The following is a 23,798-nucleotide window of genomic DNA, read 5'->3' on the forward strand; positions in this document are numbered from 1 at the left end:
TGTCCACCCCTCCACCCCACACAGCATCCAATTTCACAGTCAAAAAAGAGCTGGTTAAGACTATATGTTGCAGGACCCTTTGTCTTCCTTCTCTGACCCCTGTTCTGATTTATGCTTGCCCTGTGGAGCAAGTCGAGTTTTACTGAAATGCAGACACGGTGGTTAGGACTGCCTGGCTTCACGCTGGTTCCTGTTTCACACTGGACGAGTAGGCAAGTCTAGTCGGATAAAAACCCCACGACTCCTTCAGAGAGCACTCCTCAGTGCAAACACAGAAGGAAAGGTCCCGTTTCTGCAAAATCTACCAGCCCCATGATGTGCTGGACACGATGCAGACATAAAGGTGTAATCCCTGCCCTGAGGATCTGATAGGCAAGCCATGAAACCAAGACCAGGGGGAGCAGGCAGGTGGGATGGGAACAAAAGTGATAGCTAAGGGATGGCGTATCTGCTGTGGTGGATTGGCACAAACCTGGCTGGACATCTGCTCTTTCCTCCCAACAGCAGCAGACAGAGGGAAGAACATGGTCGAACCACCTGCACCCTTTGAAAAGAAGCTGACCTCCCTCCAATGACTCGAAAACCATTTTCCTCAACACCGCCAGGAGTGCAGGGAGCCCTCTAAAAGGATCCAGCTTCCTGACTCTGGGAGGCTTCAAGCCCTGCAGTCACTGAAAATATTGCCCAAGTATGAAATGTAGCTCTCCGAGTCTCCTGTAAGTACATAAGGCAAGAGAAGAAGTGTCTGCACTACACGCAAACTGAGGAGGCCAAAAAGAAAGCAATCCCACAGGCTGCCACAAAAAGATATACAACACCAGTATCTGAAAAAAAATAAGCCCCAAAGATCACTGTATAAAGAGACTTTGATATTATATCTTTAAGACATAGAGAGTACACTTAACTAAAGAGACTGAATCTGCCAACCAGGTTCAGCATTGTACCCAAGACGATCTCTCGACTAGGATGCGCACGCTCTCCCTGACAGGCAGGACCCCGACAGCTTTGGAAATATTAGACAGCTGCAGCCAGTTGATCCAATCTACTGCTAGCATCCTAGAAAACACTCTTAGCTTTTCCCTCTCAACTTCATCCAGGCTGCAGACAGGTAAGAGGACATGTGAGAAGCATTTTTGCTCCTAACAAATGTCCAGCTTCATGGGCCGCTGTCTGGGCTTAAAGGGAGAACTGCAAATTCTCACGACTAGCAGAAAGGGCCTGGATTTTGCTTTCTGAAAGCCTGTCTGAAAAGAGGCAGATATAGCGAGGAACCCAAGAGCTGCTGAACTACAAAGGCTACTTGTAGTCGATCCACAACCCGCACCTACCTCGTTCTCCATGTACGAACCCGGCTAGGATGAGCAGAGCAAAACACGTTGCTGCAGCCACTTCTCTACCTCGTTCCCCCCAACCGTGTGGCTAGTCACTGTGCTGTAATGGGACGTCAGAGGGCTGTCACATCAACCCGCGGGCCCAGGCACAACTGTCATTTCACTCTTCGCCAAAAGTATGAGCCGGAAGTGGATTAACCACAGTTTCCTTCTGCAAAACACACTCGTACAGAAAAAGAGCAAAAAATAAAGCTGTTGATGAGAACAAAAAGCTTTAAGGGAAGAACTCCAGTGAACAATTCACAGGAACATCTTCAGCTTTGCCACCCACCAGCAAAGGAGAGCGCCTTTCTCTCTGCCCCTAAGTGGAGAGAAGTCAGCTAGGTGGCTCTTGCTAGCGGGCCCTAGTTTGCAGATAGACAGGCAAAGCAGGGTGGATGGAAATACCCTCACACCTGAGGCCTTTTAACACCACTTCCCCCTTGCATGTGTCAGCTGTACTACAACAACTTCACCCTTTAAGGTACTAGTAAGATTATTCACCCCAACAGCTGTGAAGTTCTGCCCTGGCCTAATTTATCAGCCTCGGTCTATAGGACCCTTCTCTACATTACAAAAAACCCCAATCTGCCAGTCCTTGAAAAACAGGTCAGGCCCCAAGTGACAGGAGCATTCATAAGCTTTTGCAAACCATGGAATGGGGACTCGGATGTGCTGCAAATTAGCTGTGTGCCATTTCACATACAGAGAAACAAATTAAAAACCTGAACGCTGCTATTCCCCAACGTGAGGTGCTCATTAAACCAGGGCAGGTGAGAGCTCCTTTGAGATTTGTTTGGGCAGCACGTACCCTTGAGGGCTTAGGCCCACCTGCCTGACCATGTGCAAGATGACCAGCAGCCCATATCAGGAGCAGGCAAGAGGGAAGTGAGTCAGCGGGGAAGCCCAGGGAGGCTACCTTTGCATCTGACTTATCAGACCAAGTCTTTTTAGCCAATGAAGCACATGAAGGCAGCCGCTTCCATGCTCTTGCTGGATACAGCTCGTGATTTCTCCTTGTACGGCAAACCTGCATGTACGTTTTGGGGAGGGGGCTGTAATTGCCCCACGAGATCACTCAGGGGACCAATGAAGGTCATTACCAAACACATGCTCCTGTGATTAGGATCTTGAAAGCTGTCATTTCTCAGGCCACCGCCCTTAGTTGCTTCCTGCCAGCTTCCGTGGTATATCCCAGGGATGAGTCAGGGTGTTGCAAGAGAGGACCTCGAGTAAGTGTCTACTGCCAAAGGCACTTGGACCGGGACCAAGGGATCTACTGAGAACACAACTGTTGAAAAGACAGAGCCTTTTAATCTCCTTGGAAAAACGGCAACTGAAAAGGGGCTGATGAAAATCAAAGCAAACCCACCCCAGAGTAACTTGCAGTCACTGCTAGACCACTGTGAAGAATCGGGTGAGAAATCACTGGCCAGTGGCCAGCAGGTACGCGGACAGTGGGACAACCACGAGTGATACCTTTGTTGCCCCTCTCAGGACAGGGGCCTTAGGCACTAACCTACCCTTTGGTCCTGAGATGATCCTGCCAGCTCAAAGCTGAGGGCCCTGCGTGAGCTTACCTATTGCAGGGGAACAGGCAGGACAGACGTTCTCCTTGCCAGAAGCCAGCACTGTACAGATACTTTGGATAGATAACCAGTCTCCGTGGTGGTCAGTTAGGCATCCTGCATGGCTAGCCTTTTACAGACACACTATATAGCTGGGAAAGATGTTAGATGCACACAAAACACCTTCCCAGGGCTAGGAAGGAAACAGATCCAGCCTAAGACCCACTTTCCCAGCCCTGAGGAAGAGCATTTGGTGCCCCAAAGCTGATCAAGCACCCCTCCCAACAATACAGGTGGTTCAGTTACCTTGCCCCACAAATCTTGCCTCTCAGCTATTCCCCAGGCCGGTGGGGGCCAACCTTTTTAGCAGGTTGCTAAAAACTAGCCCCAAGCCCTCTTCAAGTGCCACTCCAATCCCTTTGCCTCTCCTGATCTGCTGCTCGACTTTCTGCTCCCAGCCCCGTGCTCCCTGCCCGATCTCTTACTCTGCTTTCCGCTCTCAGCCCTCTGGGTCGTTCCCTCTCCGATCTGCCACGTGCCACACACGGAGGCTGCCCGTGCCACAAGTTGGCCGCCCCGGCCCTGGGCCGTCACGGCTACAACACTACTATTGCAAATGCTTTCACCATTTAGAAAATGAAACACAGCGGACAGGGAAGCAGTTGGACCGTGGTACTGTGTATGCAGGACAACCCCTTCTGAATAGACACCGGGTCGGCGCTCAGCACGGCCACCTGACATTTCAGACAAATTCTTCACCATTCATCACCTGAAAGAGCAATGCTGTAAGAGGCATGATGGAGGAGTCGCTGATGGAAAACGTAGCTTGCCGCTTAGAGCAACATCAGAGCTCAGAAGCAGAGCCTGTGGAGGCCACAGCAAAATATGACCTGATAATTGTATTCTACCTACCCAGCTACTGCTTCAATCAGAAAACACCTGTTCTCCACCTCCTGGCCTGAATCGTTATACAACCGTGCGGCAGCGCTTCAGATCGGTGACTGAGTTCACCTTAAAGCACGGCTTCATTTTATCAACAAGTTGATTCAAGAGGGCAAAGCTCCGAGGATGGTGCTCGACGCACAACACATGCCTTTCCAAAGGGTTAGGCCCTCATCCAAGCTTCCTGTGTTTGCTTCATTTTGCCCCTTTCTTTCATAGAGATCAAGCACCCTCCTATTTAGTTACCATCCAGCTGGTTTGCAACAGGAACCGTCTACCAGATGGATCATGTTCTTGCAAACAAATTGGGAGAGAACAAAGTCTTAATGGCTTTGGCATGCAAAGCCAAATAGATCCGCGCAGAAAACCTCCCAAAGCAGGCACGCAGCCCCAAGAAGGACTCTGCTGGCTTGTCTGCCTTTTTATTTTTTATGGAGTCAGCTCGCTCGATGTATGTGCGCACACATCTCGCCGACAGGAACAGACCAGGATTAGCGAGTAATCAGAGTATATAAAAAACAGCCCATGCACATGAAGAATGGGAACATATTACAAAAAGCTTATACATCTTTTATGCTAGCTCTGCTTGGCGTCTAGGTTGCCTGATCTAGCACAGAGGGACGCCAGATGCATAAGGAAACTTGCAGTTTTGTTAATGTTTCGTAACGACTATAAATAAACCCCCTAATTAATAATGGTTCCTACCCACGGTCTGGATGGATACTGAAAGTAAAGCTCTGCCATCTGTACTACAGTGATGCTGACACTTTGCATTGAGGCCTAACTGCAGTAGGTACTACGTGAACTCTGTAAATGGCATGTCTTCTTTAAAATGGAATAGATTTTAAACAAAGTCACTAAACAATAAATCTGCTGTGGTCTTTACACAGATTTTTCCCATGCCGCTGTCATTACAGATTTATTCTTCAGCACTTTCTGAACCTAAACACATACGCCGTGGAGGGCGTCGCCCAGATGCTTCTGCGCTCAAAAGGAAGGAAACCATATCTGAGTCTTTTCCAGAACCCGCTGGCAAGAGAAAGTCAAGTAATCTTCATCCTTCTAGCCCTTGGGATAACAGCTGTCAATCTCAAACTGCTACAGAAATCTGCAGCCTGTCTCCAAAGTGGCACAGGCATGGGAGATACGTTCCCTGGATCTCGCTAAGGCTCTCGCTCTCCAAAGCACTCTCTTTCCCCAGAAGCCCAGGAAAATCCCACGAGAGTTTACAAGCCTTCGTCTCACCGAGGTCTGCCTCAGTCTCTTATGCAGAGGCATAATCGCGGTTTAAAACAGGTAGCCAGTAGCTCAATGCAAGCTCCGCAAGGCCTCTGGGTGTGACAAGTGATCCGCATTGCAGAGCCATGCAGCCTGGCATGGTGAGCCAAATGCTAGCCCTAGCAGTAAAACTAGAGCAGCTGGAGGTTCAGCAAGATGCAATCATGGAGTACAGCAAGATGGGATTATTTTCCAAGTTAGGAAATGATTAGACTGGGACAGAGGTAGTCCAACCAGTGCTTTCTCTGCTTTCTTCTTCACCAAGTGGCTCCCCAAATGGCACAGCTATGGTGACTGGGCCCTTCACTGGCTCTGCAGCCCAGTTGGAGCCCTCAAGGCCACCATGAATTTCCCCCAAGCACACACGGAGCGGCTCTGATCTGCTTTGCTTGGAGGGGGAACAGGTACGACCTGCAGGCAGACAGCATGTGGTGAAATGCCCTGCACAGATCTGCAGACCGCTGCTGGCACACGCTATTCCTGGGGATATCCTGGCCTGGACAGCTGAGATCACAGAATCACAGACAGACAATGAGGGCTGAAGGGACCTCAGGGGGTCACATCTAGTCCAACCCCCTGCTCCAAGCAGGACCAGCCCCAACTACACCATCCTAGCCTAGGCTTTGTCTAGCCGGGTCTTGAAAACCTCCAAGGATGGAGATTGCACCACCTCTCTGGGGTGCGCACCCCTGCACTGTGTGTGCAGACACATACTACCCCTACTAATATCTACATCTCCCCCACACTGCTCGAATCCCTTGCTTTGGACCCTGCACAAAGCACAGGGTTTCATGCACTGGAAGACAGCCTCCTGCCCCGGAGAGTTTACCAGGCAGTTTAAAACCACAAAACACGTTCTTTTGCCCTGTGTCCCCTGTCCCTCCCGCTAAGCAGAGACCCAGCAGCTCAGAGACTGACCAGGCAAAAGAGGCCTGAAATATCGTTTAGTCCAGATCTCCCAGTGCTAAGAGGTACGTAAGCATCGTCCCACTTTACACCCAGGAGACTGACGTACAGGAATTCAGCTGCCTGATCACAAGGACTCTCATCTGGGAACTTATTAGTTCCTGTGCAAGGAACAATCACCCAAGTCAGGGTTAAATTAAAGTCATTCCCAGCTGGCCAGACATTGCTGGTAAAGTATAGAAATGCTGCCATTGCTTCCAGATTCAGAGCAGGAGCAGCAGAGCAAATCCAAGCTCCTTAAACTCACACACTGCCACTGGAGAAAACAAAAATATAGACCACTAGATTCTCAACCCGGGTGCCGTGGCACCCTGGGGTGCCTTGAGATCCTTTCAAGGGTGCCACGAAATGGTAGCCCTGTTAGGTATGCAAACATGATTCACAAGATAAACCCAGAGGGCACCTATACACATGACGCGCCTCTGCGCCAATGTGTGCTAATTAGCATGCGTTGGAGCAGCCTTGATTAACGGAGTCTGCTGCGAGTCTGCTGGAGCGTGCTAATTAGCGCGCTCCAGGCGCCTCCGTATCATGTGTATTCAGTGTCCCCGAATGAGCTTTAGTTAAAGCACCTCTGCTGCCATTTTGAAACGTGGGATGCTGAATACACATGACACTGCAGGCACTTTAATTAGGGCGGCTCTAATTACAGCGCCCTTGCCACCCTGGAGCACATGTATAGAGGTCCAGAGATTTCAAATATGAATCCAGGGTGTTAAAAGCATTCTGCCCTGCTGTGGGCTGGCTGAGTTCTTGGCAACAAAATCATTGCTTTTTTTTTGCATAGTCAAAGAGAGTGAAAATTAAGAGCTGGCATTTTCTGAGGGGGCCTCGAGCCTACTGATGGGTGGCTTGAGTTTAAAATGGGTGGGAATCGCTGTGCTGGACCGTCTGCCAGCAGACTGAGGAGGACAGCGATGACAATCCTTCGTGCAGACTCTGCTACAAATTACATATAAGCCGATAGCGGCAAACCAAGCACCTTACATCCTTTCCCCAAGGAAATATCCTGATGCTCTACTGATGAATGGATGTTTAAGATTAAATTGTTTCCTTAATCTTATGTAAAGAAGATTTGCAAAGAACTGCTTCTACGCTAAACTATTTCTTTTCAATTAAAGTCCAGTGCAGACTTCTATGCAAATTAGCTTTAGCTAACGGTGCAAGACTTCTCATTCACTAAATTAGGACCTTGGGGCCGGCCTACGAAACTGTACTGATGTACAAGAAAGGCTGGCGCTGCATTTTTATCTGCACAAACAGAAGATATTGTGCTCGGCAGGAGTTCAAACCAACTCGCCTTGACACCAAGGAATTTATCGGAAATAACTGCAGCTTATAAACTCATAGATAGGTCAGGTGAGAGCCCTTAGGAGACACTCATCAAAAGAAAAATAATTGACTGATCAGAGCCCAAAAGCTATCAAAACAGACTGAAAAGCTAGACAACTCCACCAATAAACTCCTGTAGTGACTCAACCTACAGCCTAGGAAGAACCTAACTCCAGCCAAAATACTAGAAGAGGTATTTGGGAGGCCGAAATGCCAACGGCTAGGAACTCACGTAATGAATTTTCAGTAATTGAGGTTATGGATCTGCCATGGCAATTGCAGCCCATTCATTTAAAGAAATTCTGGGATGCACATGGGGCCCTGTAGATGCCGTTCAGCCCAAGATGCTGGCCTACAGGCAAGAACCGGGGCGTCAGCAATTCAAGCCACAGCTCCCGTGGAACCAGGCAGGGAAATGGAAATGCCCTCAGCACGATGAGGGTTGGTCTATAGGAAAGAAAGGAGGCACACCAAATGCCATGAAACAGTGCAGAAGGGAAACATCCCCTGGAGGTTATAGGTAGGTGTTTTATGTCAGTACGGTTTTATTTTCTCTGCCATGAAAATGTCTGTGGCAAAATCATCCTCGTACTCATGACACTGGCTCTGGGTTCAGCAAACCATCAGGGTGTGGGATTGCCCGGGGGAAGCAGACTCTCCTCTCACAAATGGCTACATGCATCACTCACGTATGCCATGACCTACGCAGGACTGAAGGACGGTCCCAGCACAACCAGAGGAGGCCCCACCTCTGAAGGGCAGTTCTCCTTCGGTCAGGGAGAGAAGAAGCCACAAGCTGTCCAGGACCTTCCTCTGTGGCTGACACCTCTCCAAAGAGGAAGGACAAGTGTGAGCAAGAGGAGGCCCTTGGTCTGGATCCAGCACAGAGTGAATTTAACACCCTTGTGCTGCGACAGCAGGTCCGTGGCAACATTAAGGCATCAGAAGAAACTAAACCAAGGAGAGGAAAGGAAGCGATGCAGCCAGCATCCCATCTGGCCACCTCTGACTTCCCCACCTAATAGACCTGGTCCCATGTGCAGCAGGGTCAGAGCGGGCAGCCTTTCAACGTGAGTCCACGGCACGCCTCTGGAGTCACAGCAAGACCTTGCTCTGGCACCTTGGCCCCACAGTATTAGGAACCACAGAATTAGAAAAAACTACTGTTGAAAGAAACTGCAGGAGGGCACATTTAGTCCAACCCCCGGCTCCAAGCAGGACCAGCCCCAACTACATCATCCCACCCAGGGCTGTCTAGCCAGGTCTTCAAGTCTCCAAGGATGGAGACTCCACCACCTCCCTGGGTAACCTATTCCAGTGCTTCACCACCCTCCTTGCGAGAAAGTTTTTCCCAATACCCAACCTCAACTTCCCTTGCTGCAACTTGAGCCCATTGCTCCTTGTCCTGTCATCTGCCCCCCCTGAGAACAGCCCAGCTCCATCCTCTTTGCACCCCCCTGCAGGGAGGTGAAGGCTGCTATTCAATCCCCCTCGGTCTTCTCTTCTCCAGACTAAATCTGCCCAGTTCCCTCAGCCTCTCCTCACAAGTCCTGTCCCCCAGCCCCCAAACCATTTTCACTGCCTGCTGCTGGACTCTCTCCAATGTGACCACATCCTTTCTGTCGTGCGGGGCCCAAAACTGGACACAGGACTCCAGATGTGGCCTCTCCAGTGCTGAATAGAGGGGAAGAATCACTGCCCTCCATCTGCTGGCAACGCTCCTACCAATGCAGCCCAGGATGCTGGTAGCCTTCTTGGCAACAAGGGCACACTGCTGGCTCCTATTCAGCTTATTATCCCCTGTCCCCTGCCCCGGGTCCTTTTCTGCAGAGCTGCTGCCCAGCCAGTCAGCCCCCCGCCTGCACCGGTTGGTAGTGGAAGTGCCAACTCCTATGTGCCATTCAAGATGCATGCAGAAGCTAGCTACAAAGCCTGGTCCATACGACCGTCGTGTGTCTGTACCTCTATGTCTGTTAGGATGCTTTTTTTTTTTTTGCTTTTTTAACTGACAGTTTCACTGGTACAAAGTGGCTTATTCCCCTTCTTATACTGGATATTTTCTTCTTTACCATCTAGCTGCCGCTGTATGAGAAGGGGGTTTTTTCACTTCACTGATATCATCAATGTGGTGCAGCTTCTGCTTTCTGACAAAGCCTGAAAGGAATTGGGGTTTTGTGTTATGATACAGCGACTTCCTTTTGCTGGGAGGTTGAGCCACGACCTTCTATGCTTTGCAGAAGCAAAATCTTATTAGAGAAAAAGATGTGCTGTCCCTTGCCTCCACTCAGTGATATTAAGCCAACTGCACCCTCTGTCGGAAGGATCCAGTACAGCCTAAGAGGTGGCGAGATCTTGCTCTAGACAGGCGATACAAAGCTCTTTTTGGTTTTGCAGGGGGAAGGCGGTGGCAGACGACGATACAGGCACTGCAATGCAAAACAGAAAGCAGGTTAGCAATACAGCCCCACTCCCTCAGTGCATGGATCTGCAAAGGAGCTCAGAAGCCCAAGTGCATCGCTCGGTGAGGTTGTGTGTGATCTGGCTACCAGATCTTATCAGATGCGAGACAGCCCTGGCCACTCCGCTGCAGGAAAGAGAGCCACCATGGTGCGTGACGAACACCCGCATCAAACTCTACCGTGGAGATACGTCCTGAGCAGTGATGAAAGAGGGGGGAGGTTCAGCAATATGCAATCAGGGAGTACAGCAAGATGGGATTATTTTCCAAGTTAGGAGATAATCCAACCAGCACTTCCTAATGCTTTCTTCTTCACCAAGCGGCTCCACTGATGAAGGGTAAGGAGAGGGGTGAAGCTGAAATGGTTAGCATAGTCAATGCAGCAGTGTTTGTGCCCCTCTCTGCTTTGCCAGCGTTGCCCAGTGCATAAGATGAAGGCAAAATTTTATGCCTGAGCTCCATAGGAAGTGTCCCCCACCCTCGGGCGTGTTTACTTTGGTGAGACTCAGAGCTAGAATTACCAGAGCAAAAATTCTCTGCCTAGCTGTTTCGGTGTTATGAAGAGCTCATTGTTTGCTGGCCTGATTAACAGGCAACTGCCAATCATCACCTGCACGCTGGGACCCTGCTCGGTAGAGCTCCAGGCTGCCTGCCCAGGCTCACTGGTCCCCGCAGGCCCCTCTGCTTGGGGGAAGGGTCTGGCTGGGTGGTCCGGCTGCAAGATCAAAGCCCCTTTCCTATAGGAACGCGGTGCAGTTTCTCCCACTGAAGTTGCTGGCTAACTATTTTGAAGTCCTGTGCAAAGGCATCTTGGTTATTGTCAAAGTAATCAGGGAAAAGTGTGCGCCTTTTTTCTTCACAATGACAGCAAAGGAGAGAGCCCTGACCTCAGCGTAGGAGCCTAATCCACAAACCACAGCGCTGCTGCCAACCGCACTCCCTGCTTCCCACCCTTTCCCCCTTCCAGCCTCTGGATAACGTCAGCGTTTATCCGCGTCGATGCACAGCTTCCCACCCCACCCTGTCGGCCAGCTCCTCTTCCACTCCCTTTCATCTGTGAATACCAGGAAAACCATACATGGGAAGAGCAAGAACTTCCCCTTCATTTCCTATTTGTTTTATTGCTTAGGCTCAAATGCATATAAGCATATTTGTTTTTAAAATTGTTATCCTAACTGGTCTAATATCACATTTCCCAAGAGCATCACCACGAGGCACAGACTCTCCTCTTCAACCTCTGCAGCAGGGTTAGCAGCATGGGCGAAGTAGGCACGGAGATCCTGCTTTGGACAGGAAGGCACAGTATCCCGAAAGGATGAATGTCTCCAGGCACTTCTCAGCATGCTTCTCACCATCCATTTGGCACTGGGGCAAATCTCAGGGTTCGAACTAAGCCATGGTCCCTCCCGTTCCCTTTCGGCAGCTGGATCAGGGCTGGCTTATGCCCTCTCCCTTGCCTCCAAGGCCAGGCTGGGGCTGGACCAAGCTCCCTTCCATGTGTGGCCGGATTGGGACCAGGCTGCACCCCCCATGTGAGTCCAGATGGGGCCCACTGCGCATGCCCCGAGCAAGTCCACCAGCAAGCTCTCTCCTGCAGATAGACCGGGCAGTGCCCATCCAGCCTGCTGGCCAACAAAAGTTGAGCACCATTGGGTTAGACAACAGATTTGTCTGGGATGGTTTGTATAGGGATAACCTGCCTCAGACAGGAGGTTGGACTAGATGCCTTCTGGAGCCCCCTTCCACTCCTACTTTTCCAAGATTTCTACTATAGCACTAGGGCGCTGGTTCCCCACCTTTTTAGACTGAAGGCACCCCTTGTTAGACTCCAGGCACCCCTAGGAAAAAGCCAGCTCTCAGTTGTCACTTGTTTTTCAACTAGAAAGTAAAACTAGAGCAATTCTTCTGTTGCAAACAACTTGAAAAGCCCACAACAAGGCAGAACGTCTTTAACACTCTGGATTCCTGTTTGAACTCTAGGTTTCTTTTGTGAATCACCCATCACTGGGGAGAGACTGTGGGACAGAGCTAAAGGACTACGATAAAGCGAAAGGGCTACATCCCTTTACGATTCGGAGTGTCTAAGCCAGAAGGGGTGAGAAGAGAGCCTGCAAGACTTCAACGAGGGCTTCCTGTGCTGGCCTAACCAGGTAGGGTCAGGTTGCCAGCAAAGGGGAAGGGCCCAGCGACATAAAAGCTGGTTACAGGTTGCCAGCAGGGAGAGAGGAAAGGCCGGACAGCTGAACGAGGATGGACTACCCCCGAAAGGGAGAGGGGAGAACCCCAGCAGCAGCGAGGAATGGATTTGAAGATGCAGGGATCTCAGCAGCAGAGTTGGGTTGGGTTTTTTTCTCTTCTTTGCTACCTTTTTGGGCCTGGGGGTAAAGCTTTATGTTCGGGACTTGGTTGACAACCCAGAGGGGAAGGACAGTTCATTAAAAATCTCTGTTGATAACAACTGAGGGAACGAGGGCGACTATATGGGGAGCTGGGATGGCCACGTGGCAGAGTACCGAGATGTGGCACTGCAGTAATAGACCCTAAGGGGGCTGGGAGTACTTGCTTTGAGGCCTGGGATCCACCCGAGCAGCAAAGATGGGGCTCCTGCAGGCTGGGCCATGGGTTAATCCATCAGCCAGCAGAGCTGGAGGCTCTGGGTTTGAGACCCAGTGTGACAGAACTAGGACAGTCATCTAGCGCAAGGAGAGACCTTATGATCAGAAGGGCTGAGGCCTCAGAAGAGGGGCTTCAACTTGACCATTTGATTGGGGGGGGGCAGCAGACCTGACCCTGGATCCGTGTCCCAGCAGCACCTTGTAATAGTGCTAGCATTACATGGTGAATTTAGGGTCAGGAAGGAATTCTACCCCATGGTCAGACTGGTATGGACTAGGGGCATTTTTGCCACCCTCTGCCTGGGACCTCTTGAGCATGTACTGACAACGTTTTGCAGAACCAAGATGTTGGCTGCCATGCTCCCCCTGCTTTACCCCTGGCAGGTGAGGCTGTTAGGTCTGTGTTTTGTCAGGGTTGACAACAGTCTTATGTAGAGTTTAAATTACAGTTTGTCTGGGCTGGCTTGGATAGGGCTGGTCTTGGCTCAGGCAGGGGGCTGGGGCTTCCAGCCCTACTTCCCTGTGACTCCATAGCACCCTTGAAAAGATCTCAAAGCAACCTGGTTGCAAACAGCTGCACTAAAATGAAGAGGGTGCAGCTTTGGTATTCACACAAACCCTTAGCTAGGGGAGCTGTGTCCACCACCATGCCATTTAGCACTAAACAGGATTAGACACAACAGTGGCAATGCCTGCAGCCCATCTCCACTAGTAACTCCCCAGTGAACTGGTGCTAGCCCAGCCCTGGGAAAGGGGATAGCAAAGTGTCTGTGTAAACACAGGTAAGACAGGATGCTAAAGAAGGGACTGGTTTTGCTGTACAGATCACAAATCTATTTTAGCACAATTCAGGGAGTGAAGGTGGCACATGATGAGGGCTAGGGGGCAGGGTTCAGCCCATGGGTGCTATATAGTTGTTATTACTATTATTATTAAATATTTGTCTTACAGTGTAAGCTCCCAGCAAAGACTGGAGTCTCTGCACATGCTCCTAGCGAGACCCAGCCCCTGCCCTGAAAAGTTTATCATATTTTCCAACATATGAGCCACAATTCTGTGCAAGACATGCCCCAAAAAGGATAAAAACAGCTGGTGGATTAAAAATCAAAACCATTAGGCTTGATAAACTTATTGAAATTGCTGTGAAGATGACCTAAGTTTTAAGTTACGTACATAACTTTAGTGAAAAACTACAAAATCCCAACCTTTATTTAGAACCTCCTTTTGGGGGTGGGGGGAAATATGCATCTTATAAACCAGAACAAGCAAAGGGAGTACTAAATATTCCCATTTTACAGATAGGAAACTGAGGCTTGGAAGTCTTAAGTGTTCAGAAGCATTCAAAAAAAAAAAAAATAAAAAATCACAGAGAGGCAGTGGCAGGGCCAGGAAATAAGCCCAGCTCTCCAAATCGAACCACTCATCCACACTTCAGACAAGAGTCATACAAAGTATTAGGGGTTTAGGTTGTAGCCGTGTTGGTCTAAGGACATTGGCAGACAAGGTTTCTTGGGTGAATTTGATATCTTTTATTAGACCAACCCAAATGGTTGGAGAATAGTTATTAAGCAAGCTTTCGGGTTCAAAAACCCTTCGTCAGGCTAAGGACACTGCAGCAGTTGCTGCATGCTCTGCAGTGTCCTTAGCCTGACGAAGGGTTTTTGAACCCGAAAGCTTGCTTAATAACTATTCTCCAACCATTTGGGTTGGTCTAATAAAAGATATCAAATTCACCCAAGAAACCTTGTCTGCCCATACAAAGTATTATGTACTTTTGAAGTAACATAGGTGCTTATGTGTTTGGCAGGAGGAGAGAGGAGCTAATCCTAGCGAACCGACCCCATTACACAATGCACAGCGACACCACACAACAGTTGTGGTACTTTAGGGGTGAGGGAAGTAATTTCCACTCTGGTATCTGTGGGCCAGGCTCATTTGAGTTCCAGTTATGTACTTGCCCCACCTATTACAAAGCTCTGTTTTCACACACACTCACCGGCCAGTCTCCTTAAGCGACGGCTGTTTTGGTTAGCCCGATTCAAATCCATCCAGCCATTTAAGCCCAGTGCGAAAAAGTGCTGTCCCTGCTAGGAAGCATTTTGTATAGAAAGAAAAAGAGATCGACTTAAATGCAAATGAGCAAAGCTACTTCTCCTTGAGCCAGCGATTCCATTAAAAACCAGTGTGATGCTTTTCCCGCCGCCTGCATCTCAGAGACAAGTACCAAGACTTCAGGGGTAGTATGTGCCAATACTGTTTAGCATCTAAAAAACAGTACGCTGATATTCATTTTGGAGGCTGGTTCTGCAATTCTGTACTAAACTGACACTCAGTTTCTGAACAGATGAGAAAACTCATCCCCAAATACGACGAAGGATGTGTTGTTTTGATGGAGCCACACATTTTCAATGGCTGTATTTGCAAATAGGTTACTGAGCACGTTTACAGAACAGCTGTGCAAAAGGAAGACTGGAGACAAGGAAAAACAAGAAAACCCAGCATGTCTCCAAGCTATCTGCCCGTTAATGGAAGCAGAAGCCGAAGAGTTGTCCAAAGTAGGTCCTGAACCTACGTCTCGAGTCATGGGAGATCACCGAAAGGACAGGTAAAAGCATCAAGGCAAACTTGCTAATTTAGACAATTTAGAAAAGCCAAATGTTAAACAGTAAATTGGTCTCAGCTTCTCATACTTTGCTGCTATTGCTCCACTATAACAAGGCTTGGCAGAATTCAATGTTTTGATTTTTAGCCATTGAAATAATAATGTTTATTTTTAAGCATTTGTTTCCATTTTATCGACTGAAATTTTCAGGGTTGTGCAGAATTAGGGGTGTTTCGGGATTTTTAATCGATTTAATGCATACACGCGCACACACACGGCAGCCATTGCAGGAGCTGGGGGCTGTGCCAGTAAGGCTGTGCCAGGAGTGGGGGGTTGGAGGGAGAGGGCTTGTAGCACCCAACAGCCCAGTGCCGTCGGCCCCTCACTCTGCCCAGGTCCCAACAAGGGCACGGGCCAAACTCCCACAGAGCCCGGCCTCCGCAGGAGTTCGGCCCCTGCCCTGATCAGGCAAGGGCTGAGCTGGGCCAGTCTGCATGGGAGTTTGGACCCTGCCCCAACTGGGACTGGGGCAGAACAAGCAGCTGGCAGCACTGGGCTCCCCGCTGCTACCAGCCCTGCCCCTCCAATGCCCTCTCCCAGCACAGCCTTAGTACAAGCCTCAGCTCCTGTAGCAGCCGCTGTGTGCATGCATGCCTGCGTGCAAGCGCATTTCTTTTATCAACATTTACATGATTACCGACTGAAACAAATTTCCGTCGGTTTGTGGGTGTCAGGTGAAATCACTGTATATCAGTGTCTATCGATAAAATTGAATCGTGCCAAATCTTAGCTATAACCTGCAGGAACACTGCCTTTATTGATCTGCTGTTGCCTGGATGCAGCCTGAGAATAGGTGTTGGCTCCGGGCTAGATGCTCCGATCCAGTCAAGGGAACCAGCTCAACGCAGCAGGCCGCTTTCTCTGTCGTGAACAGACAAGAACTGTGGTTAGCTGTTGTGTGCGAATTAGGACCGAGGGAGAAGATACACATGGCCAATATACAAACCGGGACAATTTCATGCCTAGGGGAACTTAGCATGAAGATATACCATTTGCCAGCAGCAAGAGTAGCTCTTTATGCCTTCTGTTTTGTCTGCAAGCTAAGACATGCTGGGACAAGAGCTGAATTCGTGGGCCAAAGAGAGCAGTGGTTTTGCTCCTCAGCCACAGACAAACCCATGTGCAAAAGAGCAGTCAAATGCATTTACACCCACCCACATGCCGGATTCAGGTACCTATCAATCTGTAAACACAGAAGGGTAAGCACACCACAACGGGAGGTTAGATCCTGGTACCGAGTGCTGCCAGAAGGCAGACCTGTTGCCAAATGACCTCCTATACATACTCAGCTGCACAGTGAAGGCAAAATGGCTTTGTTCTGCTGCCCACAGTAATGGTGGAACTGGTCCCATACAGGAAAGGGTGCTGGGGCTGGAGCACGTCAGGGGCGTGGGCCAACTCTTCAGCAGTTGTCACTAGTACAAAGACTGGCCCAGGCAAATGAAATCAGAAGGGGTGCCGATCAGGGCAGGAGGAAAACAGCGGCTCTTTGAAAAAGCATTACTTTTTCATTACTGCAGTATCAAGGAGCCAGAGCTATGGCCCACAGATGCCTAGCCCGCACTGCAGCAACAGCATGCTTAATCACCTTTATGGCCTGCAGCTGCTGTATTTTCTCGGTTGTGTCTGCTGAGCAGCGTTATAGGTTGATTTGCAGACACTGCTGTTAGCTACTGTCACATCAGCCAGTAGCATTATTAACCAGGACACGCTGCTATCAAAAGAGGACTGTCAGAGCTGCTGCTCTACGGTAACTTTGGGATGCTATTCCCGCTCTGCAGATCTTCAAACCCCATAGCACACCAGAGGGAAAGTCGCTCTCCCAGCAGACTCAGCTGAGCACTGCCTAGGACTTGTCTTTCATCAGTTTGAAAAAAGGCAACGAGATTACACAAGCAAGGCCTTCCCAAAGTGGGCTTTTCTTCCCAGCACCTAATGTGAAAGCGGAGGGCTGAACAGTAACCACGTCAAGGCTGATTCACCAAGAGAGCCACGAACAATTATGTAAAAGGTAGTACAGGCAAGGGGGTATTCTTTCTTCCAGGGAAATCTGGAAGGGAAACCTTTTCTAGGCCAAACTTAGACCCCAAAAAGGCAGTTTTTAAAAGATTTCATTAACTACATTTGTGAAGCTTACTCTTGAAAAAGAAACCATTTCAGCAGCAGAGCCATCCTGGAGTTTCTTTCAGGGTCTTGGATGGTGCACCCTGGCTACCCAGGACAGTAAAATCCTTAGACATACCTGCTCATGCTTCATCCTCCTGCCTTATTCTTTCTAAAAGGCAATGGGCAGAGGCCTACACCACTTCAGTTTCCTGCGGCAAAGCCAGAGAAATCCAGGATGCATCGAGTTCAGTGCGAGACATCAAGTACAAGTGAACTACAGTGGAACTGGCTACCCTCAAAACGCTAAGAGATGCAATGATTCGGAGTTTGAGCAAGTTACCAATGGCAGGTACGCAGCGTTCAGAGGGAAGGGAGACCTTACCGAGTTCATGGTGTCCTTGTAAATAGGGTTATTCTGGCGAGCTCCACAGAAGGGCCTTTGATTATCCAGGCATTTGGACTCCCCTTGGAGGGACGAAGACTAACTGCCATGTCAAACCTGGGAGGGCTGGGGTGTAATCTGGTGCTGTTTAAAGGAACATGACTTTATTTCAGTGATCCTCACAGATGCTGCAGCACCCCAGGTGCAATGAGATCCTTTTCAGGGTGCCGTGGGGTGTCATGCAATGTTAGGTGTGCAAACACCTACAAGATTCAGAAGATGAACCCAGAGATTTCCAATAGGGATGCGGTGTCAAAGCCATCCTGACCTGCTGTGGGCTGGTTGAATTCTCTGCACCCCCAAAACTGCTGTTATTTCTCCTTAGTCAGAAAAGGAGTGGAAGCAAAGAGCTGACACTTGTTGGGGGGGATCCCCAAGTCTCAAAGCGTTGAGAACCACTGCTTTAATTATCGGCTTGAGCCATGAGAACTAAAAGGCTTGTTAAGAGGGAAGGGGAAGGAAAAGAGATTTAGAAACCCCAGCTCTGAACAATAGATTGCTAGGGCTCCAGTGAGGACATCCCAGAATGCACAGCTTCTTCAGAAAGCTGGGACCCTGCCTGGGGAAGTACCAGCCGAAAGCCACATTCATCCCACAGCTCCCGCGGGGCTGGCTTCATTCTCAAAACAGGAGTTTGCTGGTAACGGCAACGTCGCAGCAAAACCAGCTGGCAACATTTTGCATGTAGCCCACTTTTTTCCCCCCGGGGGCCTGTTTCAAAAGCCCCTCTTTTTCTGAGTTATAGGGGGGGGAGCTGTTAGCAAACATATATGGAAGAGCTAAACCAGGTTGAAAGGGGTTTATCTGCAAATTCAATTTGCCTTTTTCTGCTTGTATCACCGCACGCAGGCAGCACAGATAAGGGTGTGCCAGCATTTGTTTTGAACTACGGATCTGAGAGAGGCTGAAACTTGGCACTAACCAGCTCAGCCAGGGAGTTGCTCTTTTGTGGTTAGCTTGCTCTCCTCCTCCTTGCTTTGGCATCCAGTTTGTTTGAAAAGAAAAACAATCCTGTCTTTCCCTTTCATGCAGATGCGCTGAAAGATGCCAAACCAGGTTTTCTCAAGTTAATGAAACCACAGTGGAGTTTTTCCCCCCCCACTTAAGGAAGCGTGCTCCAAAGGGTGATGTTACCAAGCAAGAAGTTAGCAACTGATTAAGGACAAAGCTTACAGCATACTACCAAACGCTGTGCTTTGAAGTGCTTGATGCAGAACTACCCAGGGGTTTGTCCACACTCCTTTTCCAGGAAAGCCAAGTAGGACTTAACCCTTCCTTAGCATCTCAGTGATTGACACTGTCCCAAAAACCACTGAAAACAGTGGTCTCTATGCTGGTGCTAGCATGGGGTCAGCTGAAATTACTATTCTGGTGGCAAACCTTCCTGGTAAGAGCCCTTAATATCAAGGATGGCTCCAAAACAGATGACTGGGTTGGAGGAAGTGGTGGGGGGGAATTCAGGCAGTGAAAAAACCCTGTTCTGGGTTTAATCTGTAGATGAACCTAATAAGAGCTGAGGGACTGCTGGGATCAGGAGGGGACAGAGAACAACAGGAAGAGCACCACTCCCTACAGCTGTCGGACTTCTACTGCTGCCCCAGAAGAAAAAAAGTCTTCATCTGGGATTTTCTCCGGGGGATCTTCATAGAGAGGAGACCATGTGCTAGCTCACACTCCTCAAAGTTTCCCAAAACCTGTGCGCTTGCAGGAAGTCCACTTTATGTCATCAGAAAACAAGAAGTGGGCAAGGCGGAAAGTGTCCATGGCAGAAGGGGCACCCTTGAGTGTAACCCAAAAAACCAGCATCCCAGAGATGAAGCAACAACAGCCAGATGTAGCAGAAACAGAGGCCACAGCATTGCCTCTGCTGTCAGGATTTCTACATTCTCCCAAAAGAGTATTCACCTTTGCCTCGGAGGCCTGCGGATGCTGGACCTGGCCTGGGAAGTTGAGGAAGCCCTCCGACATGTAGGTTGAGAGCTCTGCAATCTGAGGTCTTCTATCCTTTCATACCAGTTCCCCAAAGGAGAGACCTTCTGCCGTCGCTCATCAAGGGAAAAAGAAATGCGTCTCGTGGCTCCTGTTGCAGCTCCAGTCGTGACCTACAAGTACTGGGTTATAAACTTTCTGCTAGATTTGGGACTCGTATAACTCTGGCTCTTCTCTTCCTGATACCCTCTGATACTCAGTCTATGAGAGGAAGGAAAGAGACTTACTTGGCTAGAAGAGCTTGATCCTTTGCTATCCTCAGCTGTAATCCCACACCTCTGTTTGACTCTCAGCCCTGTCATTCTCACCGTTCCTGCCCGAGTTATCTTTAAAGACATCTGTGGGTTTTTCTTTCTCCAGACTCCTTCTCAGCCACGGTGCATAGAGGCATTTATTTGGAGAGAGTTGGAAGAAGTAAAGCCAACCCAAAGGACCTTGTGGCTCTGTCCACTACCTTACAAAAAGGGACAGACACCCTGCAAAGGATCTGTAATACTTTCTTTTAATCGGTAGGACGATTCAGGCTCATGCAATCCAGACAGAGATGCTGACGGGTAACGGACTGAACTTCATCCTTTTCCCTTTCCTGCTACACCCTTCCCATGCTTCAAACAGCGCTTGTCAGCAGGGCCCACGCTTCGTCTACCTGCATTTAGAACAAACACCGGCAGATTGAAAGAAATGGGCTAGTCACAGGTGGCCACTTTCCTAGCACCACTCAAGGCCAGCTACAGCTTTATTTCAAAGCTCTTTCAGCAGACAATAGTTCTATTAACGGAGAAAGGTTTCATTTGCCAGCTCCCCAGAATACTGATCAAGCAGCTGGGTCACACATCTAAAGACAAAAGAAACAGGGTCTGTTAGCAAGGCAAAAAAAAAGCTCCTTCTGGAAAGAGCCGAGCACAAAAACAAGCCCCCCAGTTCTCCTCTGCTTTCGGTGAGCAAGTCGGCTTCGCCCGCTGTAGCTGGGCTCCAGCAAAGCTGTCAGAATTTTCCTTTAAGGCAAAAAGGAAAGGAATTTTCCCTGGTTATTTTTAGTACGGCCTTGCTGCTTCTCTGGAAGAAAGACTCATGTAACCCAGCTTAGACCTCCACCCACAGCTTTTCATGTTAAACTGATGGATATCTGAGCAAGACAGGCGAATCGGTACATATGGAAATGAATGGGGGAAGCAGCAAGAATAGCCATGGGGCTGTTTTTATCCTGGGCTCTGAACTGATCTGAAGAGGACAACCCACAAAACCCAGCGAGTGGGTTTGTGCTGAACACAGGAGCACAAGTCTGGGTGTTCTAGCTCAACTTTAAAAAAAAACAAAAAAACAAAAAATGTAATTGCCATCTTCTCTGAAATCCTAGTTCACTGGAGGGAACCTAAAAGCTGTTATCATATCACAAATAGCAGAAGTCTTTTTGCAATCCACACAGAGTCCAGAATAGTTACAATATCATAAAAGTATGTCTCTGGAGATTGTTTAGGTGAATCCGAAAGTACTTGAGTGATATCCCAAAGGGAAAGAGACTTTATGAAAGATCAGTTAAGTCTGACTATCTGCCAGATTCCAATAAGTGGGAGCGATCGAACAGCATTCTCCACTTAGCAGATTGCATTTTGCTTTTCCATTCAAATATGGTACCGGGTTACGGGAGAAGACAGTGTCTTAGATCCTATCTATGTTTGCCAATTGCTTATCACAGGCCTACCGGTATTAAAATATGATTTGATCTTACTGGAATAAGTGAAACCAAATCAAGTTGCAAAAGAACTACATCCGGCACTACAGCCTTTTGTCGGGACTCGGAGGGTTTCTTAGTCAGAAAGGGAGATGCAACTCAGAGAAACAGCTTTAGCATGAATAATGAACTCAGTTCCTAAACCAAGAATGTGTGCGCTCGGTTATGCAAAGTGGTTTTGCAGCAGTGATTTTCTATTCCTTGGAGAACTAAATTAGACTAACAAAACAAGCAGTGTGCTTGGGACACCTGGGTGGACTTTAACGTGAAGCACTGAGGAAAGGTAGTCCTTTAGCCACATTTTACAAGACAGAAACTATGTAAATGCCTTCACTAAAAACTTTCCATGCAAAGGAAAGCAGTGTTCTCCACAGGGCTTAAAAATGCCATCTGCCAGCAGATAAGCAGCTGATGAACAGACTTCTTCTCTTACCGGGCAAGAACATGCTGGTCTTACCCTTGCCACCTCCTCCTCCTCTCTGCTATCTGTTTCATCCACCCTTGAGATTTATTACAGATCTAAGCTGTGAGCTTTCTGGACTAGGAAGTGTCCGTCTACATGTACAGATGGCACCTACCACACGCAGGCCCAGATCCTAGGTCTCAGGGTGGTACTGCATAGTATAAAATGAAGTTTATGAAAAAGACAGCCCTTACTTTTTGGCTTTGATTTTCCCCCCCATTAATAATAAAAGATAGTTTAGGCAAGGTTCTTCGAGTAGATGTGATATCTTTTATTAGACCAAATGAGTAGCTGGAAAAAAGTTCTTAGCACGGTTACAACCAACAACCCAGCACAAGTTAGTTTAGTAGCTTTACCTCCCAGATGTCCCTCAAGAATTGGCACTTGGAAGGCTACACTTATACACATTTTTTTCCATGAATTTCAGGAGGCACTGCCAATTTTCAGAGATCAAGAAAAGTCCCCAGTTAACTGCCGGAATACCTGAAACCAAGACAAACCCTCTCCACAAGACAAGAAAGTGCTAAAGTTGGTCTGCTCAGAAACAAACGTGGTCACTGCAATTTCCGGAACTGCATTTTCCATTTAATGGTGGGAAAAGGAAAGCAAGAGGAGAGCAATTTCCCTGCACTGCACTCTGACTGCGTCTGCCAAACCCGAGACTCTCTGCAGGGTACTATGACAATGCAGGATCGATGCCAGGTTGTTTCAGATCCTTGCACTTGTGCCAAATTATCTGTGATAAGCTGTGGTGCAGAATACAGTGGGAACACAGTTGCCCCCATTTTGCAAGCACTGCAGTGGTTTCAGTGGTAATAGTGGCATGGGCAGTTCATTGGTTCCTAGATTTAACAGCCTATCACCGGAATAACTATATTAAATATTTATCCAACCCCCCCCCCAGTCCAATATCGGCTACTTAAGCTACACGTTAAAAAAAAAGTGCATCACCACACTGTGCCTGAATGCTATGGGGCATTATATGAAGAGCATTATTGTCCCAGTTATAAAGTGCAAGAACAGAGATTTGGATATAAATGTGCACAAATGATAACATGGGCCCAAAAAGACCATGAGTTTAAAAATATATTAAAGTTTTCTTGGCTGAATTCCTGAGTTTTCCAAGTACTTGCTTCATGTTAAAGTTTCTCTCTACAATCTAGGGGGAAAAAAAAAGGTGAGCTACCTACACAGTCACCTGATTCCAGAAGCTGGAGCTTTAAGGAAGAAACCCTCAATGTCATGAGAGGCCAACATGGGAAACATCAAGAGTGCCCGGAGCTCCTCTCAACATGAACATGAACCCCGAGGCTGCACCTTCTAGCCCCAAAGCCCCTCAAGGCCCTGCTGTGCCCAGTGGGTCAGCCTCAGGCCAGTCTTCTGTTTTGTGTTTGGAAATGTAAAAATTTGAACAAGCTCAAAACCAAAGTCCTGGCATCCAAAAATCTCCCGAGTTTCCCAGACTAAGTTTACGTTCATTCACACAAGGCCAAATGCTTCTCCACAAGAAAATGCAGGGATTAATAAAGCATCCTTCCAAAAGAGGTTCTCCGACAAAGCCCACCGCACCAAAATAAAGCTATGCTACGTGTCATGGTGCGGATGGACAGAACACGACAACTTGCCCGTGCCAGAAAGCTTCACTCGCTGCTCTGCTCCTAATCACGTGCAATCAGTGAAACACCCAGGGCCCGGTTCACTACATCCTACAGCAAAGCGTTTGGAGGGACCAGACCTTCTCATCGCACGTAAGAAAAAGAAAGAGAAACGCCATTCCCAGGAGCCATCTGTTCTGCTCAGCATCTCTCCCAATCCTGCCTGAGATTCTTGGGGGCTTTGAAAGAGATAAAAAAAGAAGCTAACTCCACCCTGAGA

At 48.6% G+C, this 23,798-nt stretch overlaps 1 protein-coding gene across 3 annotated transcripts in view; it reads right to left on the reverse strand.

The window, feature by feature from the left end:
- Positions 1–23,798, reverse strand: part of CCM2 (CCM2 scaffold protein) — a 76,205-nt gene that overhangs the window by 31,977 nt on the left and 20,430 nt on the right. Inside the window, exon 1 of one of the 3 annotated variants that reach the window (XM_014607302.3) lies at positions 1,329–1,547. The exons of the other annotated variants lie outside the window; for them this stretch is intronic. Coding sequence (XP_014462788.1) covers positions 1,329–1,340 — 12 coding nt within the window. The 5' untranslated portion in view covers positions 1,341–1,547. Of the gene's footprint in view, positions 1–1,328; positions 1,548–23,798 lie in introns of those variants that run through there. 3 annotated transcript variants of the gene reach the window in all.

The sequence above is a fragment of the Alligator mississippiensis genome, chromosome 5 (assembly GCF_030867095.1).
Source record: "Alligator mississippiensis isolate rAllMis1 chromosome 5, rAllMis1, whole genome shotgun sequence".
NCBI classification, from domain to species: domain Eukaryota; kingdom Metazoa; phylum Chordata; order Crocodylia; family Alligatoridae; genus Alligator; species Alligator mississippiensis.